The 19,084-nt window shown below is 41.4% G+C and overlaps 3 protein-coding genes across 5 annotated transcripts; 1 reads left to right on the top strand and 2 right to left on the bottom strand.

Moving 5' to 3' along the window:
- Positions 1-505: 505 nt before the first annotated feature.
- wee2 (WEE2 oocyte meiosis inhibiting kinase) lies at positions 506-5,389 on the bottom strand. Of its 3 annotated transcripts, none has more exons than XM_042411099.1 (12): positions 5,303-5,389; positions 4,550-4,813; positions 4,231-4,424; positions 3,857-3,914; positions 3,317-3,486; positions 3,060-3,181; positions 2,820-2,966; positions 2,617-2,721; positions 2,454-2,539; positions 2,173-2,343; positions 1,903-2,051; positions 506-961 (listed from the first exon to the last, which is right to left on the bottom strand). In XM_042411099.1, exons 2-12 carry the CDS (start codon positions 4,802-4,804, stop codon positions 796-798), a joined length of 1,623 nt encoding a protein of 540 aa, XP_042267033.1. In that variant the 5' UTR covers positions 4,805-4,813; positions 5,303-5,389; the 3' UTR covers positions 506-795. The 3 variants fall into 3 exon arrangements, with proteins under 3 accessions (XP_042267033.1, XP_042267034.1, XP_042267035.1); XM_042411100.1 differs by having other exon boundaries at positions 4,550-4,884; positions 5,303-5,383; XM_042411101.1 differs by having other exon boundaries at positions 4,550-4,865; positions 5,303-5,357.
- Positions 5,390-5,496: 107 nt separating this feature from the next.
- Positions 5,497-13,078, top strand: dennd11 (DENN domain containing 11). Its single transcript, XM_042411102.1, has 9 exons — positions 5,497-6,367; positions 7,059-7,158; positions 7,291-7,449; positions 8,680-8,833; positions 8,933-9,071; positions 9,311-9,442; positions 9,538-9,688; positions 10,071-10,139; positions 10,244-13,078. Exons 1-9 carry the CDS (start codon positions 5,932-5,934, stop codon positions 10,437-10,439), a joined length of 1,536 nt encoding a protein of 511 aa, XP_042267036.1. The 5' UTR covers positions 5,497-5,931; the 3' UTR covers positions 10,440-13,078.
- A 1,323-nt stretch (positions 13,079-14,401) lies between these two features.
- Positions 14,402-18,920, bottom strand: agk (acylglycerol kinase). Its single transcript, XM_042411103.1, has 14 exons — positions 18,647-18,920; positions 18,516-18,555; positions 18,315-18,394; positions 18,154-18,229; positions 17,922-18,047; positions 17,677-17,771; positions 17,117-17,186; positions 16,840-16,919; positions 16,695-16,752; positions 16,017-16,164; positions 15,823-15,920; positions 15,654-15,724; positions 15,446-15,530; positions 14,402-14,905 (listed from the first exon to the last, which is right to left on the bottom strand). The coding sequence occupies exons 1-14, from the start codon at positions 18,754-18,756 to the stop codon at positions 14,771-14,773; spliced, it is 1,272 nt and encodes a 423-aa protein (XP_042267037.1). The 5' UTR covers positions 18,757-18,920; the 3' UTR covers positions 14,402-14,770.
- Between the last annotated feature and the right edge of the window lie 164 nt (positions 18,921-19,084).

Below are 19,084 nucleotides of genomic sequence, written 5' to 3'. Positions count from 1 at the left end.
CACAAACACACACACACCCATTTCAACGTGATTTATGGGAAATTGGCTTCGAGTAAACAAAACAAAACAGAAAGAACTGTTGGAGCCGGAGTTCAATGTTGTCTCGCAGGAGGAGGAGAGAGAAGTTTGTCCAATTTATCTTCAATTTTTCTACGATTTCAACAATTTACTTTAAATACAACCCCACCAGCTAAATAATGTAAAACCTGTGACGGACAGTAACGTTGTCACATTAAACTGCTTTAATTTTTAAACCGATTTAATTGTTAAACCTGAATACTAAAAACAATACTACTATTATTGCTCATGCTTCCTAAATTTCTAAACTTTCACATGCACACAGTCAGCCATACAGTTGAAGTGCAGTTATAGATAACATGAACAACAATCTACTGGAAAGTCCCTGCTTTGTCTGAATGTGCTTTTTTGGATTATATTTTATACTGTTGAGAAAAACCGATGAGTGGCAGAGAAAAATCAGGTTATGAAGAGGAAACCAATCTGATAAAATGCTTAAAACGTTTATTTACAGTAAAAAATAAAATAAAACAACTGGTCAAATACCAATTGGTCTGCAGTAGTTACATGATGTTGAAATTATCACTGAAGAAAAGTGAGTCAAATCAGTCCTTTAAGACCAGTGCTGTCCAATATCATCAGTCATTTCTAGAACAACAAACCTTGTGTGGTATACGGAAAGTTCAAGATTTGTACAATTTTACCACGTCCTGGTTGCAGAAGGAGTTACATTACATCAAAACAAAAGGACAGGCACATGGTCCTCACACTGCCCCATCAGACTCCATATCCAGGGCATCCGAAGCTCCTGGATCGTGCCGTCTTTCTACCGACAAGCCTCCTCCCTGCTCTGGGTAGAGACCCAATCTTAGCAGGGGGTTTCACCCCAGGAGGGAGGCTCTGCTTGGGTGACAGAGCTGCCTGACGAGCCTCCTGGAGCTCTCTGTGGAGAAGGGAGAAGAAACGAGTGAATGATTTTAACTGGCATCAGCATTAAGATGCCAGGAGCAATTCATAAAATTCACAGGACAAAGTTAAATTAGAGAGTGAGTAGGTTGTTTTCTGTGAAACATGAAACTGCAACGCCTGTTGGTCATGTTTATATAATTCAGTCTAAAAACAACCACAAAAATAGGAAGTTCCCCTCACATTTTCCCTTTTAAATAAAGCTTTTGTTTCCATAGTTCACTAGCCATGCATTAGAGATTTTTCAGTACTTTTAGGTATTTCATAAGTACTGCAACACTCCATGTGAGAGTAGGGTCTCTATTTTTTGGTAGATATCACTTAAAAGCTGTCTCTGGGGGTCGAGTCCTAACACATATACAGCTCCTGATGCCAAAGAACATTAAAGTCCCCCTCCACTCAAAAATGTGTTTTGCTTATTGTTCCTTTATTTGGAAATTTGATCTTCAATGTGCAGAGTTTGACACTAGGAGGCTGTTTTCACATTCACATGCTGAAGGGAGAAAGTTTCTCTGTGCTTATCTTAAATCTGAGTTTAAGATGCCTACCAACAAGCACAATTTGTGACATCACAACTAGTTTGGAGCCAATCATGGTCCAGTGTGCAACTGTGCACATTCACAGAGAATGGATTTTCAGTGAAGTAGGAGACATCTAGTGTCCATCAGTTAAACTTCTGAAATTAACAATATTTAAATATTTATAGATTCTGATTTTTTTCCAGTGAGTGAGAGGGAGTAGATGTCATTTTAAGAATTTCTAATTAAACTAGTTATTTTTTGTGGAAAAGCCATATTAGACATAAATTATTATTCAAAGCAGAGTATTTTTATGTCTGGAGGGGATATTTAAATTCAAGTTGCCCGAAACCCAGAAATCAGGATAGAGCTTCAATTATCCTTCATTATCCCTTCTTACTTTTCAAGCATGGCTGTCCTGAACTTCTCTACATTGAGCTCTCTGCGTAGCTGAGCAGCCAGCCTCCCAGTCCTCCCCTCCCTTAAGACCGTGTGCTTGCAAAGCTCCCTGGCAGACGGCCGCTTCGTCGGGTCTGGATCTAGCAACAACTGACACAAAGAAAAAGGAATTTTCAACAAGCTATGCGGGTGACAGGAGTGAATTCGAGTGCTGTTCTTCCTACAGGTGGAAGCTTTAAATCAAATCTCTTTTTGTTAGAAATCGGGTTACTTGTAGCAAGCCTCTGAAGGGAGGCGAGAGCTCCTGTGGCAGCTTGGGGAGCTGCCCCTCTCTAAGGCTGTGCCACTCATCTCCATTTTGAGGCAGAGGAGGAGCTCCAGCTGCCAGCAGCACTGTGAGACCCAGAGCGAAGAGATCTGCCTTGGGGAGGTGGCTGTAATCCTGGGGAGCAGAGAGACATTTTTTTTCTTTTTCCCCCATAAGCCTACAGTGAGGTGCAACCAATTCAGACCTCAAGATGACTTTTCCTTTTACCGCTATACATTTTTTACCTCATGCAGAACCTCACTGGCCAGAAAGCGGCTGTCCCCTTCCTCAACTTGAGGACTGTTGATTGATGTCACATGGCCCAGATCCCCTGCAGAAACGCAACAAGAATGAGAATTGACAGCAAACAAACATTTAGTGCAGTAATTCATCAAATATCAGCAATACCAATTTTGTATACGACTCCTGCTGCAATGCTTCTGTCATCATCCTCCTCGCTTTCCCCCTCACCCGCTGCACTTGTGCTGGAACGCTGGCAAATGAATATATTACCTATAGACAGATGAAGCAACGCACATTTTAGGCACAAGGGACTTCTTTAGATTCAGTATGGACAGTGTGAGAAACATAAACTGCTCAATGAGACATACTTGGTTTGATGTCCAGGTGTACGAGGCCTAAGCTGTGGATGTATTTTAGACCCATAGACACTTGCAATAGCAGATCTTTCAACTCGGCCTCTGAAAACAGCTCACCTTGCACCTCCTTCTTCATGATGGCATCGTTGACACTTCCACCTGACACACACACACACAATGACAGTATCAAAACCACATCATTTAATCTCTCACCTAATGTGCTGTGCTTTTCACGCTAATGAGAAAACGTACCATCACAGTATTCATTCTGAATAATCATGTGATTGTCTTCTGCCCACGCCGAATAATAGCGAACGACATGTGGATGGTGCCCAAGAACAGCATGCGCATACACCTCCTTTAGAGCCAGCTGCCTGTGAGGACATGAAGTATTGTTAGTGATAAATCTGATTCACTTCAGCAGCTAAATCAAAGGAGTGGACTGATCTGTTTAAGTTAAAAAGGCGGCTGCCTATGACTTGGCAGACAGCGCCATGCTGCTGACTCACTCGTTGGCAGAGCCCGCGAGGGGTCGGCGAGAGCGCTTTATGGCATACAAGCAACCGTCGAGCCTCTTCACACACTTGTAAACTGCCCCAAACTCGCCCACGCCAACGCACTCCAGCTCCAGGAACTCGCTCTCATACCGTGACAGCATGAAGGCTTGGACAGCTCGCCTCTGCCAGATAAACAGACGGAGGGCCTTGTGGTGAAACCAAAGAATTTCTAAAGAAGGAACACACGTCAGAGATGGAGCTTTGTTTACAGCCAGGAGAAACATTTTTTGTCTTTCACCAAATATGGTAGTACTTCCACGAGGAAAGTGTTATGTTATGAAGATTCTGACAGCTCTTCTTTTGTTGCCGGAGATTCCATTGCGAAATCCCGGATGTAGGACTGGCAGGGTGTAATTTTGGACAAAAAAATAAATAAATAAAAAAGGAGCTGAGGAGGCAGCTAGAGATGACAAAGCCTCATGATGAAATCATATCAAACGCATCTGAGAGGGAGGATTATTCACTACAAAGCACTGATAAAAATAGTTGTACCTTTGGTGGGAGAAAGGCTTCATCATCCTCCTCTGATGACGTTAAACTGTGTTTCAACCTGAAAGATGAAAAGGGCCTTCAGACCTTTCTATTTTGTGAACAGAACTGCATTAGTAAGGGATAAAACAGTCAGGCCTCTGTGTAGGAGCAGTAAAAACAGAAAGATGGAGCATTTGAAATATTTCAATGTCCCACCACATGTCATAAAGGCAATTTCAGCCTCAGTGCAGTGTGTGGGGGAAAATGTTTATCGTTTAAAAAATATAGCTCAAATTCGGTATAAACCATCATAATACAGGTAAGTTAAGATGCTTAGGAATCACAGGTGTTTCTGCAGTACGGGTCTACAGTACCACATCAAAGCAGTAGTTTACCTGCGCTGATAATCATCATCTTCATCACTCCTGAGCTGCTCACTGTTCCTGCGCACCGTGTCAGGGGTGAAAGGATTTACGTTGACCGAGGGTGCATGGATGAGGTTTGCAGCAGCTGAGGCGAAACGAAGGGTCCTCTGATGCCGACTTATCTTAGTGCTGGAGGAAGGCTGGGACGCCTTAGATAGCAGACTCTAGAGGGGGGGAGGAAGAGAAATTAAATTCATTCCTCTGAAGTTAAACTAGTTTGACAATTGAGGCTCACTTTAAGAAATCTCCCAAGACCACAGGGGGCATACCAGTCTGAATTATTCCCCACCTTGGGCGTGCTGGGAGAGTCGCAGAGCCTCAGTTTACTCCAGGAAGCATAAGGTATGGGGCTGGTGCACTGTAAAGGGTAAGACAAGGTATTGCTTCTGCTGCGGTGGCGTTGCACCCTGGGCGTCCTGCACGCTGAGCTGGGACTTCGGATCCTGGAGGCGTAGTCATCGGAGCTGTTGTCACTGCTGCTTCCTTCATCTCCGCAGCTAGAGAAGTCCAGCTGCTGGTTGATCTCGTCAAACAACATCGCCATGCTTGGGGCCTGAGTTTTGACAAAGGTTTCCTTTAAGATGCTTATTTGTGGATTTGACGGCCTTAAGAGACAAGAAAAAACTGACAGAGTGACAGATTTAAAAATTGGAATGACACTAGAGTTGATTTTTAGGTCTGGGAAGATTATGGGGCAAACAGGAAATAAAATTGTTATTGAGATAAGATATGCTCTCTCTCAATCTCTATACAAGTACGTCTAAATAGAGTATGACCAGTATGATACAAGGTCACTCTAAACTCACCATTGGCTCACATATTATAAATATATTGTTAATAAGTAAATATTACTGACTGACTTATTTGTTAATTTATCTTTTAGGGACATTTTACCAATCAAGAGCACTTGAAAAGCAGCACCCCAGTCAAGCTTCAGACTTATTTGCAAGCTCAAAAGATGCCTCATATAGTGGTCATAAATGTATACATCGGTGTGTGATTTAACCCTGAGTAATAATGTATGTTCATCTTATATACTCACGAGCAAGTCGCTTTCCCTACAACCACCACCACGTTTGAATTTCGCGCAACATATGTAAATGACTTCCTGTTTAAATATATGATGCTACCGGGTTAACACATCTAGCTCTGTGATTGGCTGAGTCGTTCATAAACCACACACCTGACTTTAAAGTGGTTGTTAATTGTGTGAACAACAGTTTGACAGTTTGACAATTTATTTATGCAGTGTGTATGGATGTTATGGGATTATCACAAAAACTACAAAATCACATTTAAATAAAAAATGAAATAAAGCACCATAAAGGATCATGTACGAGACTGAACAGTCACTGTAGCCGAATCTGAATGTTATAAGAATATATACTATTATGGGCAAACTAAATAGTCCATAACAAAAATTAGGTCATTGCATGAAATAGTAATGTAGACACGTGGGCGGAAGTCAGCGACGTCATCAAAACAGTGAGGCAGGAGAGAAGCAGTCCGTCAGTGGATGTGACACGCTTACAAATAGATAGAAAACAACCCAGCGAGCGGCAGGAAATCATGATCCGAACACAGGAGCGTGTTTAGCCTGCTCGATTCATCTGGACATCCGACTGTTGTGTTATTTTTCTCCCTTCCTGAGTCCTCGGAGACAGCAGCACCATGGTGAAAAAGTCGGACCGAGCCCCGCTGCTGGACTGGGAGGAGATCCCACCGCCCGATCCGAGCCAGGCGCCGCCGCCGCCGCCGCCGCGGGAGGAGGTCGCACCGGCGGAGAAAAGTTCGCAACCAGTCGGGCGGACACCGACAGGCACTGCGGCTGGTACTGGGTGGAGCAGCAGCAGCTGCAGCAGCAACAACGGCAACACCGCCGCCACCATCACCTGCAGTCCCACTGGGAGCCTAACAGCTGTTGTTGCCAGCGGGGACGGATACCCGGGCCGCCCGCGAACAGAGCACTGTGGGCACGGGTGGCATCGCCCGGATCCTCTCGGTACAGATCGGAATGTGCTCTTCCCCGGCCTCTCGTTGAGAGATCAATGGGAGGAAAAAGACCAGATCGTCGCTGTGTTTGTGGTTACCTTTGATACAAGATCAGGTAAGCAAGCTGCACATAGCAAGAGCTTCTGATCATTTATCTTTCATTTTGAAAATTGTGGATTGACTGGATAACTATAATTCCTGAAATGATTAGTGATATCTTTTTATCTTGTCTGTGTACCTGCTATAGTACACACCAACTGAGTCATAATGCTGGAGGATGTTGCTGTCAGCCCAGTCAAACACTTCAAATGTTGAGACAATACTAAGATAGGAATAAAATGATCACTTTGTTGGGAGGATCCCTCCAGATCCATTGAAATAAACTCTCTGGCCTGGCTTTCCAGTTCTTGCAAGCCACCCATAAATCTATCAAATGTCAAACATATTGTAGGCTTGAAGCCCAAGCTGCTGTAACGGGGAACATGTTGTAGAAATGCATCGTTGGCATCACTGTTGTTAAAAACAGACAATATCTACAATTAATGGTCCATAAACACAAAAGAACTTTATATGTGGAGTATGCCAGTTTCAGTAAGTTACAGTAGCTGAGTCAGTGCTTTCCCACTGTCCCTGACCTCTTGCTATTTGAGGACTGACATACAGAATTAGAGGAAGTGGCCAGGATGAAAGTGATGACAGTGACAGTAGGCACAACAATACGGGAAGAAGGTTCATGGTTTACTTTGTGTTTTTGTGTGTGTGTGTGTGTGTGTGTGTGTGTGTGATTTTGTGCATGTGAACGGCAGGGAACATGGTAGAGTGGTGCTTGCCTCATGACATCAATCTCGATGGAGTTGAATTCAAGTCAATGGCCAGCGGCTCCCATCGGATCACTAACGACTTCATGTATGTACCTCACTCACTCGCCCCCACCCTTCACAAAATCAATTCTTTAGAGGAGTACAGATCTGTTCAAAGCCCTGTTAGAAATCTGTCACTCTGTGTTTACTCCTGTTCTTTGTTTTGGCTTCGGGGTAGATATTTTCGTAAAGGCTGTTACTTTGGGCTGGCCTGTTTCGCTAACATGCCTGTGGAGAGTGAGCTGGAGCGAGGAGCGAGGATGAAGTCTGTAGGAATTCTGTCTCCCTCCTACACTCTGCTTTACCGCTACATGCACTTCCTGGAGAACCAAGTCAGGTAAGGCATGCTGTGTGTTAGGGCTGGGTGATATGGACAAAATCAAATATTGAGATGTTATTGTAGGGATGACTGTTGGGTAAAGGTAAATAATAGAACAGCTAGAACAGTCTGGTAAGTTCAGAAAATTGCATCACTTGACTGTAATGCAGCCTTTAAAACCAGGAAAAGACAACATTTATGCCATCTGACAATATTATGATATCCAAAATCTAAGACGATATCTAGTCATATATCACTCGATATAATATTGACATATTGCCCAGCCCTACTGTGTGTTGTGCATTAAATACCAGTATGTGTATGTGTGAGTCTTTTGTTTATTCTCAGTTTGTCACCTTGGCGCCACCCTATTTGTAGTCTGTTTACCTTATTTACTTCTCACCCAACCGCGTTCACAGGTTGTTGTTTTTTTTCTGCCTCTCTCCTATCCTCGCGTCTTGAAAATGTTCTCATCTATTAAACATGAACCCAGAGTCCCAGTCACAGCTACAGTCACAGGAGCCCATTTACATGCAGTTTTTGTATGATGTCAAGGCTCGGATGTGGAGGCGACCTTGACAGCCTTCTCTTCTCATCTGCTCTTCTGCTTCAGTCCTCTCACGAAAGCTTATCTCCTCATTGACTATGTATAAATATATTACACAGCCACTGTTGCAGGTTATAAATACAGGCGGCTCAGGTTTACTGACGAATACAAGTAGATCTGCATTCATCTGAAAGGAGTGCGGTACTCTAGATGTTTCTGTGTGGTTGCTGTGGCTTTACAGTCGCTCTGCAGCAGCAAGCAGATGTGTCAAACTGTAATTTTTGAAGAATGAGTAGTATGATTGAAATTAAGTGATGTGGTTAAACAAGCAGTGGTTACTAACCAAACATACTGACATCATGCAATATGGAGGATCTAAATAGTGTCTATTGTTTTGGGTTTTTTTTTTAAATTTACACAGATTTCCCTATACAGTGTGTAAGAAATAGTGAAAGTGTGAGTAATTTGTGTATCCACGCTACATCGATTGTTAAAACTCTCGGAGAATGCAGTGCTTTCATGGTAGCACAGTACTGACAGACCATGAATGTACATAAAGCTCAAAAGTGAATAAAAAAATGTGATTTGATCAAATACACTTAAGAAAGCTCCATCTGCTTAATTATAGAAATCTGCAAAGACTTGGATTACTCACACTAGATAAAAATTTCTCTCATTTTCTTCCTGTCATTGCTTTATAGACACCAGTTGCAGTGCCCAGGCCAGTATTCTCCACTGGAGGCTTTCTATGAAGATAAGAAGGCAGTCCTTCCCCCTACAGGAAACGGCCTGGTCACCGCTTGCCCGACGTGGAGTGTTACCACAATCAACCGCTGTATGCACCCAGAAATGAAGGTCTGAACGCAGCAAAGCACACTTATATTTTTGGTGATGGCAGGTTTTCTCACAAGGTTTCTTGTGCCATAAAAAATAAACATTATTCCCTCCCTGCAGATCACCCACCCCGCCGGCTGCATGTCCCAGTTCATCCAGTTTTTCGGGGAGCAGATAATGGTGCTGTGGAAGTTTGCGATGCTTAGGAAACGTATCCTCATCTTCTCCCCTCCGCCTGTAGGTGTGGTCTGCTACAGGGGTAAGAAAGCTTAAACCTACATGCTCAAACATACTCCCAACTTCCTCATTTCCACTTCTGTAGTTAGCTAATGTATTGCATTGCACCTGTAATCTGGTGGTTGTAACACACACTCTGTCCTCATTTCTCTTTTAAATAAGGGAAATGATCTGGATGTAACAAATGTAGTAATGTTGCAACCAAAGCGTGATTTATTTTCAAGGAGGTTTTTAATTCAATATGTTCTCGCACTCCTTCAGTGTACTGCTGTTGCTGCCTGGCCAATGTCTCCTTACCTGGAATTGGAGTTACTGTGCCTGAATTACGGCCTTTCTTCTACATCAACATAGCTGACATCACAGCCCTGGAAACGGAGCTGTCATATGTGGCCTGTGAGTGCAGCTTTATCGTTAATGGTTCACCCACCACCGTTTGTTATCTGTGGAAATGATTTCTTATGTATCAACATGTTTGCATGTGTTTTAAGGCACCACAGAGAAGATTTTCGAGGAGAAGAAGGAACTGTACGACGTCTACGTTGACAACCAGAATGTGAAAACTCACAGGAGCCATTTGCAGCCACTGCTGCGACTGAATGCTGCAGATAAGGAGAAGTACAGGAAACTGAGTGAACAGAGGTATCCTGCACACTGTCATATATTGATAAAATAGCATGTTTATTGTAAAATAGATCAATTACAATTTGTAAATGTCATCAGATTTTCTCACTTTAGTTGTTGCATTTACTGAAAACAAAAAAAAAATCAGAAATTACCACCTGTTCATGCTAGCCTGGAAATATTATAGAACAGGATACATGTGCCAAAATCTTTTGAAAATGAATTTGTCCTACTATTAAAGAAACTATGCTGCAAAATTAACACGGCTGATAATACTGATACTGGCTAGTGATTTTGTTGTATTTCAAGGAAAATCATCATGCTTTGCCACCAAAATCAGAAGTCTGAGCATCCTGTTTTTGCAGATTTCATACTGATACATGATGACTTTTTTTTCCAGGCAAATGTTGCTGTACTCACAGGAGGTGGATGGAGACTGCACGTCAAACGAAGAGGATCTTTTCATTTTGTGAGTCCTCAACCAGTGTATTCGTAGCCACTCATGCACTTGAGTCATAAGCCGGTGTTATTTGAATGCATATGTTGATGCAGTTGTTTTCATTCGTCTTCAAGGTTCTTCATGGAGCTGAATAACCGCATCTTCCAGACCCTGTCAGAAGTAGCAGGGAGCCAGGATCCCACCCTCACCGCTGAGCACGTGAGGGCCATGGGGCTGGATCCCCAGGGCGATCACTCCTTCCTGGTCGACCTGCTGGAGGTGTACGGTATTGACGTCACGCTGGTCATAGACAACCTCTGCTGCTCCTGAGCCCCCCTCCGCCAGGGAAAACTTGGGAATGCCACTGGATATCTGTGCCTTCGAGGCCCCCCACACACACACACCAAGACACTATAGACACTGCCTTCACCCTGGGACGTCATCTATCACCCGCTGTCCCCTCCTGGGTGTCTGTTTTTCTTAAGTGTGTGTCTCATCTGACCTATAGAGACTGTTTCCAACCAGTGTGGGTGATAAGGACTGGGCCACAGTGGCTGATAAACACCTGCCTGGCAGACTGTGCCACTTGGCAGCTCCGTGCTCTTATAGCCATTCACATCTTATGTCACTCAGTGCTGTTTTTATTTGTCAGAAATATTGTTTTCTTGTGTGTGCTTGTCTCACTTTGTTTCCGGCTCAAGTGGCCAGGCTGTAAGCACTGGATGAAAATATAGAAGTCTTCATCAGGTCAGGTCTGGTTCTCCACTGCACTCATCACAATATCTGAATAGTTTCATCTTATTTTGGGAAATTACTGCTGGAAATGAATTTAGGCCCTTCAAATACTTTCATAGAAAACTCTAGCCTTCATACTGTGCAGCAAATTGAGCAGACTAACCTCTGCTATGATGATACCATACTTGGATATTTCTTTTTCTGGTAAAAACCACTTTTGGAATTAGTAAAATGAAATGCTTTTTAACCACTATGTTTGTATTTCAAAAAGGAAGCAATAGGAGTCTGTGTGTTAGTTGAATTGGTCAGCCTTTTTCATGTACTTTTGACCTCACAGTCAAATGCATTTTTTTGGGGGGGGGGGTTTTGGACTATTTCTTTTGCAAACTGAAAGTGAGAGATGAGGTCAAAGTGAAACATGTTTGTTAATGAGTGCGAGAGCCTCTTTTTATAATGGGATTTGTTAATGATTGTGAAGCTGAATAAGCTGTAAATACTTTGTTCACCTTTATGCACCTTCAACACGAGGTAGAGCGCTGTTTGATAAGGTGTCTGTGTATAACCACGGTCATAGTGTAAGGGATGGGGGGGATGTTCTGGAAACTTTTTGTTGTGTTATATATATTTTATCTTCATTTGTCATAATTGGCGGAGAAATTGTCAATGAATGTGATTCTTTAACACTAACTTACCATGAATGCTGCACCATGTCCACCACTGGACTATTTCCTGATGCACACAGTGATCATGCTTAACTGTAATGTTTTTTTTTTATGCTATGTTTAACTCTGAGCCAGCAGCTGATTTTGAAGCAGAGGAGCTTTATGTGTGTGTGTTGTTGTGATACTGTGGACAGGCTTTCATTGTTTTTATTGCGACTCAAACCAGAGGCTGGTTCATCAGTGGAAGCTAATATATCTCCTGTGATCCTATTGAATGAAGAGTCCTCGATGGAGCCGTTTGTAGTTTACTTGTTGATCAGCTTCAAAGAGATACTCTCCGCTTGTCTGCGTCCATCACAAAGATCCCTTTGTGTTTTTTTTGGAGATCTGGTGATGTCACTGAGAGAGCTGAGCAGAAGCTTTAACTCCACCTTAATTGGCAGATTCGCAGAAAGGCCCCCGTCTGTTCCGGCTGAGGGTTTCTCTCAGTCCTTTTCATCACAGTCCCATTCAGTGAATCCAGCTCTAGAGATGGGCCAACTGTGTCTTTTGAATACTGCTGGCAGACGGGTTTGGTTAATCCATCACGTTGCCAATTTGAGTGATCATTTGTTCCATGTTGGAACACCTGAGACCGAGGCTTGCCTCGTATAAATTTGGAGTAGTTCTCAACCTTCTCATAACCCCCCTGGTGCGATCTTATAATGTACAGGACAGTGAATCTAAAAAAGAAGTCATTTTTTTAATTAAAACTTATTTAAAAGCCTATTTAAGTAACTGGCCTTCAAATATTCATATTTGTCACATTCCAAAAATGATCTTTTGGGGCCTGATCTCCAGGTTGAGAACTGCTGATTTACAGCGTGGTCTTATAGCCTGTACTGTATCTTGATTTGACACCCCCCAAGATGTTTTCTGGGTGGGTTAAAAAAAGAAGAAAAAAAAACTGTATTGTATTTGAAAGAGAAGGACGGTTAAGCTTTATTGTTTAAAAGGGGCCTTAAGGAAACGTGACTTTCTCAAACTTACTACAGCAAACTCATTTCCGTATGTATGTCAACAGTGTTTGCTGAAAGATTAAGTTCATTGTCCTTAACTTAATGACCTTAATGTCTCCAGTGAAAGCTGTTGACTCTGACTGGTCTCTTTACTTGTCAGCAAACACGTTCTCTTGCCTCTGATATTGTTTGCTTTACAGGTGTACGTTAAATGTAAAAGGGAATGTACACAACACACACACACACCACTGTATAAAATGCCTTCTTTGTGGAGTCGTTCACAGATGTGTACCAGCATTAGCTAAATGAATCATTTGTACAGCGTGTCACTCTACTGAATGTCAATGACAGCAAAAGTATTGCACACAATGCAGCATCACATCCAAGTAGTATAACTGTTTTCTTCTTGATTGTAATGTAAGTCAAAGGTATTCACACAATAACCAATAAGTCTTCACCTTTACTAATGTGAAACACTGTAAGAGATGTCAGTAACGTACACATAAACTCAATAGCATGAGCAACTGTTAATTCCACTGTACTGCCATTGTGAAACAATAAAACATTGATTCAGTTTCAGTGTTATCTACTTCTGTTTCTTACCCTGCTTAACTGTTTCTCACTATTTGCTTTATATTTGCTATTTGCTTTTATAGTCCTGCTCTACTTACACCGCTCCCTTCCCTTAAAGGATTCTGTTACCCACTTTAACAATAAGGTTGATGACTTTTTAATAGACCTCATCCTGCTACCCTCACCATGTCCTGTGTTACTCCTTCCTGCCCTGCTGACTCAGAATCACATTACCTCTCTTCTCTCCTCCTACTAGTAAAGACCTGAAACTTAGACTTTGGTCCCCTTTTTATGTCCCAACCACTGATCCATGTCTGTCTGGTTGCTCTATTTTTCAACAAACTCTCATATAATGAACTACATACTAGTATCACTACTTTCATTGCTTTCCAAGATACATCTCAAAGTAACACAAAACAACTAACCCAATAATCTGGACAAGGCAGAGCTAGTTATTCAGATGCCAGTACATCAATGTATTGGTATCAGTTGATACCAGCTTATGGCAGATATATCAGTATTGCTGTAAATGTAGGCCAACAAGAATCTGCAGTACACAAATGCCAAACTAGGTTTCAGGTAATCCAGAAACAGTGTCACGTTTACATAGTTCATCCACCAGAGAGCACTGACAAATGACTTTTACACTATAAAAAGGTCCCACTTAGTATCTTAGTCATAATTTTAAAAAATAAATAAAAATCTGATACCATATCAAGTTTATTTATGTTATGTGTTTACATAAAAAATACTATAAGCCAATATATCATCAGATAAACCTCCCCTAAAAGAAGTATTGGTATCGGCCTCAATAATCCAGTATCAATTGGGCTATAAAATATATACAGTCACATATTTCAGACCTGTGGTTCCCGACCTCTTTGGACCCTCTAGCTCACAAGATAAACTTGGGTTTATCTTGAGATGATTACTGATGAAGGAAAGAAGAAATATAATCTTAACCCAAAAGTAACTAGTTACTAAAGCTGTCAAATAAATGTAGTAAAGTAAAATGTACAAGTATCTCTCAAAAACGTACACAAATGTCATTTGTAACATTCCACCACTTGCCTTATGCTATACCTCAGACTGCACCTTGTGTTTGGCGGCCAATGGCTGTCAGTCCCTCCCTTCTCCATGACAACATGTCCATCGTTCTGCCCGCTCCTTTCTCCCTGTAGATCATCTCAGACAGAACTACAGTCTCTTCTCATTTTCTAACACAGGCTTGACAGAGGCTTCAATGTCTACTTCACCCCCTCACATCCATGCCTGTACCCCTGTTCTGTACAAAGTGTCACACTGGTATGAAAACACTGTGTGATGAATTGGACATACATCTTTTTATTGACCAAGTTGAAATGTGACGGCAATAGAAAGCCATTCAGTAAACATAAAGTCCTTTTGTAAGACAGTAGAAAAACAAAGCCTTGGTCCTTTTATATTCAACAGCATGTAATGTAATATTTTTCATAATTGTTAAAAATAAATAACTGAATGTTTAATCAGTGTTTACATGTAGTAAAACAGACATCAGCATTTCATGATTGTTTAAAACTGCTGGAAAATGGACACATCTGTTTTCAAAATGAGATCAGAGTATCTTGGCATCTGGTCCGTTGCTTTTGTGTTTCTATCAAGTCAGTTTTTGTCCTACTGTTTTTGTCTCCTTTCCGGTGTTATGTTTTTCTCCTCACTGCGTCTGTGAGAGGAGCTGCTCTCTGCGCTCTGTATTGATGAAGAAGCGTAGTTTCCGTGGCAACAGCCGTACCTCTACAGGCATGGCCTCGTATTCTTCGTTGTCGATGTTGTAGAAGCCACCGGTACCCTGAAGGGATGAGAGGGACACAAAGTTGAATGTCAAGACAAAATACACCAAGCTTCAGCATGTACTGACTAACATGAGCACAATCCAGAAATAGGTTTGATTTGCTTTGACGAGACAGTCAATTAGGACCAAGTCACTTAAAGGTGTAGTGTGTAGAATTTAGTGGCATCTAGCAGAATGGACTTGACAGATTTGGAATATAATATTCATAAGTATGTTTTCATTAGTGTATAATCACCTGAAAATAAGAATTGTTGTGTTTTTGTTACCTTAGAATGAGCCCTTTATATCTACACAGGGAGCGGGTCCTCTTCCACAGAGGCCACCATGTTGCACCGCCATGTTTGTACAGTAGCCCAACCGACAAACCAAACACTGGCTCTAGAGAGGGCCTTTTGCATTTTTCGTGGCCACTGTAGGTTCTCCTACATGCTTGGAAGGGGAGGGGGAGGAAAGGGGTATTCAATTGGTTGCAATCTGCAACCTCACCACTAGATGCCACTAAATCCTACACACTGGTCCTTTAAAAGAACTTCTGACCTCTGGCAGATGCAGCTGGCAAGCACTGACTTCCAGTTTTGTGGAGTTTTTAGTGAATAAACTTGGGTCCTCTTCTTTTTTCTTTCTGTAATGAAAAACATTGACTTTGTTTTACTTTTGCATGAACACTTCGTATGAACTTCCATGTCATATGTATCACCTCAATAGAATTGATTGCAGTGCAGTAGACTAATGACAAACTACTGACCCAACAGTGATGAACTCGCCCACAGTGAAGTCGTCTGGCTCTGCACAGATCATCAGGGAGTCATTTATGCGCTGTAAGTTCAAATAAATAGGAAAAAAATTACATAAATTAGATTTTGAAGGAACAGTTAGGTATTTGGTGTCTTATTAAAATGCACTTTTAGACTGACCATCTCAACAGGGTTTTTGTTTTGCGTTTGAATAAACAGCTCTAATGTAGACAGCTGCTGCTCTTCCCACTTCTCTGGCTCTTCCACTTTTGGAGGCTCTGAATAAACAAACACACACAATAAAAACATGACTGTGGAACTCATAATCTTTAATTGTTAAGATTTGAGAATCGACACAATCATGTACACTATACCTTCAACAGGTGGGTACCAGTAGTTCTTCAGTCTGCGGCCAATGCGGTAGAGCAGGTTGGGCCTTAGGGGCTTCTGAGGGGGCAGGTCAAGGGGCCGAAGGCTGGGAGGCAGGTAGGTCACTGAGACTTCCCGGACCAAGGGCCACTCCTGAGAGATTTTACAACGGTACATCATTGTTGGTCATATGTTGAAGGTGCAATATTCTCCTACAATGTGCAATACTGGTGCAATATTATTTTCCTGGTTTTACAAGCTGTATCGGTTTTTATTGATGTCATTGGTCTTATTGTATTTGTTTGTTTGTTTTTGTTGGTATGTATGTATGTACTGCATGTGAGTAAATATGCTTGGGAGATAAATGTTTTGTGATGCAGTAAAGCTGCATTACAGCCTGAGAAAAATTCCCCTGAGGGGACAATAAAGTGTATCTCATCTGATCTTATCTGTCAACACAGAATTATTACAGCCACAAGTGACAAGTAAACAGGAAGAATAATCTGATGACATCTACAATATTTTGTAGACTGCTGATTCAATGAGATAACAACATATTTTGCTAAAGCTGATGATAGCATACAGTTTGTGTTGATCTTTATAAACTTGACCCCAAATTACACCCATATACATCAGATATTCAGTGACCCAAATAAGTTTAGATAAAAAAATATAACTCTTACCCGTAGAGTGCTAAACCAATGAGCTGCACTTGTTTTCAGTGGTCCAAGGTACCAATATCTATGTGGAAATATCAATGGAAATTTTATTTTGTATGGGGGATCATGTCATGGTTTATAATTTGAGGGACTAATTGTGTGATCTTACTTGCTGATTGTTGCAGCCACATCTCTAAAAGCACCCCAACGCAGTCCCGTCAGAGCAAAGACTGGCTGCTCTTTCTCCCCCTAGAAACACACATATAAACAAAATACGATTCTTTCATGATAATTTCACTGACATTTCAAATTACACATAGTGAATTCATTTCAAAGCAAATTTCTTTAATTATTTCTTAATTTATCCTGAAAACAAATACTGACATAAACAAACATCTGCATTCAAGACAAACACTAAGATAAGACAAACAGAACCAGTTTCTCACTTTGATTTGTAGCACATCCAGCGGCACCGTTTCTCCCTTCAGGATGGACAGTGTTGCTGATGTAATGTCTCTGGAAATTTTATGAAGTGGAAAGACAAGTCGAAGTTACTTATGAAGAAACCCCATATTGTATATTTACTCAGGGAGCAACATCCTATATTGGGCTACAGCTATTAAATTCACTGTTTTATCTTACAAATATTTCCTTGAGTCATCTATACATTGTTTAGCTTATTAAAAGTCATAAAACTGTGAAAAATTCCCATCGTAGTTTTCCAGAGCTCAAGGTGACGTTTTTAAATGTTTGGATTTTTCTGACCAAGTCAAAAATCCAAAGATATTCGATTTACAATGATATAAATCAGCCAATTTTTCTGCTTGAAAAATGATTGGAAAACAATTATATGATTATCAAAATAGTTGGTGATTAATTTTCTAATGAACAGTTAAAAGAGTAAATTTCAGCTCTATTCAAATACAAAGTTTATCATCACATGTATAGGATTGCGTGATCAGAACAATCAGAATTTTTTTCAGAGTGATTTCGACAAGATACTCACTTGACCTTGTTGTCACTGAGGAGATGAAGACCTGGACTCAGGGAATTGTTAGATCCCAGTGGAATGAATCCAATTGGTATATTACTGAATGTGTCCTGTAGTCATAAAACGTCCATCAGTGAAATTGATCAATCTCTCCTCGTCTCATTTAGCAGCCAGTTAACCAAAAACTAAACTGTATAAAGGCAATAAATAGACGACGAGATCATGATAACGGATCAACACATATACTGTATAACACTTACTTCATCTGGCCTTCGCAGTAAACCGGTGATGACTTCCTGCAAGGTGCCATCCCCTCCGGCCACGATCAGCATGTCTGTCTGTTCCATAACATCCATCAGTTTTTTTGCCTGACCTTCATAATCAGTCTGTAGAGGAAAAAACAATATAAACATTATGTCACATTGGGTGATCTCTACTGGAGCCACTAACAGCACTGATGTAATTAGTCTACGATTAAACAACAAATGATACCTTGACTATCGTAATCTCCACACCAGCCAGGTGTAAAATGGGAGCAGCATTCTTTTCAAACAGCTGGTTAGCTTTCCTGTGGGAGATTGAGACAGGGAGTTATTCTGAGGGGAACAAAACCCAAACTAAAGTGTCAGTTAAACGGTTTTAAGTCTTCTTACCCACTGCAAGCAGCAGGGTTCAAGATCACAGTGGCTTTCCTCAGCCGCTCCTGTGGCGCTATCTGTTGACGCCCATACTCCTAACAGAGATGATGATGATGATGATGATGAGGTTTATAAACACTTGAGAAAGACTTTGGTTTATGTGATGCTGCTGGATGACAGATTATAGTTAATCATCAGTAATACGTGATGTCTTACCCTGGCCTCTAGACAAGCCTCTCTCCGCAGAACATTGTCACTAAAAACACACAAAATATAAGACACATGAACAGACCTGTGTGCACTATCCAGACCGTGAAAACACTATAACTTAGATATAACTTACTCACCAGTGTTTACCGTACAGCCAATACCCGCCGTAAGACAGGACGCACGCAGCAAACGTGGACTTCTTCCAGTGATTCCGCAGAGTCCGAAACACTTTGACAACCCGCGCCATTATTGAAGATCAAATGCCCCCTAACCCACTTTAATGCGACACAACATTTACGCCAGCGGTGCTTTTTTTATGTCATGTACAATAGATTTTATTCTCAGCGGTCACCGCTCCGCAGCTGTCAAATTAACACGGTGTGGACATGTTGGTGTTACGTCAAAATAGTACGGGTCAAAATCAGGGCGGAACAAATATTTGTTCCGCATGTGGTTCATTAATGTGTCACAGCGAAACACAAGAATTACTTTATCGAAGCTTCATAGAAAATAATATTTTAAAGAGAAGGGAATTTGTACGATAGCAAATAAAAATTAAATATACAAGAAGTCCA

This window comes from Thunnus maccoyii, chromosome 5, assembly GCF_910596095.1.
Source record: "Thunnus maccoyii chromosome 5, fThuMac1.1, whole genome shotgun sequence".
In the NCBI taxonomy this organism is placed as follows: Eukaryota; Metazoa; Chordata; class Actinopteri; order Scombriformes; family Scombridae; genus Thunnus; species Thunnus maccoyii.
The sequence above is the reverse complement of the archived record's forward strand: the minus strand, read 5'-3'. Positions and strand labels throughout refer to the sequence as shown.

What these genes read in the sequence shown, in the direction of transcription:
- agk (XM_042411103.1), bottom strand. Translation starts at nt 18,756, where the DNA reads ATGGCGCGGGTTGTCAAAGTGTTTCGGACTCTGCGGAATCACTGGAAG. An exon ending in TGGCTGTACGGTAAACACTG is followed by an intron (nt 18,556 to 18,646) that starts GTGAGTAAGTTA and finishes GTGTGTTTTTAG; the next exon opens with TGACAATGTTCTGCGGAGAG. An exon ending in ATTGGTTTAGCACTCTACGG is followed by an intron (nt 16,165 to 16,694) that starts GTAAGAGTTATA and finishes AAAATCTCTCAG; the next exon opens with GAGTGGCCCTTGGTCCGGGA.
- wee2 (XM_042411099.1), bottom strand. Translation starts at nt 4,804, where the DNA reads ATGGCGATGTTGTTTGACGAGATCAACCAGCAGCTGGACTTCTCTAGC. An exon ending in ACTCTCCCAGCACGCCCAAG is followed by an intron (nt 4,425 to 4,549) that starts GTGGGGAATAAT and finishes CCCCCCCTCTAG; the next exon opens with AGTCTGCTATCTAAGGCGTC. An exon ending in CCTTCAGAGGCTTGCTACAA is followed by an intron (nt 2,052 to 2,172) that starts GTAACCCGATTT and finishes TCTTTGTGTCAG; the next exon opens with TTGTTGCTAGATCCAGACCC.
- dennd11 (XM_042411102.1), top strand. Translation starts at nt 5,932, where the DNA reads ATGGTGAAAAAGTCGGACCGAGCCCCGCTGCTGGACTGGGAGGAGATC. An exon ending in TACCTTTGATACAAGATCAG is followed by an intron (nt 6,368 to 7,058) that starts GTAAGCAAGCTG and finishes TGTGAACGGCAG; the next exon opens with GGAACATGGTAGAGTGGTGC. An exon ending in AGGTGTGGTCTGCTACAGGG is followed by an intron (nt 9,072 to 9,310) that starts GTAAGAAAGCTT and finishes GCACTCCTTCAG; the next exon opens with TGTACTGCTGTTGCTGCCTG.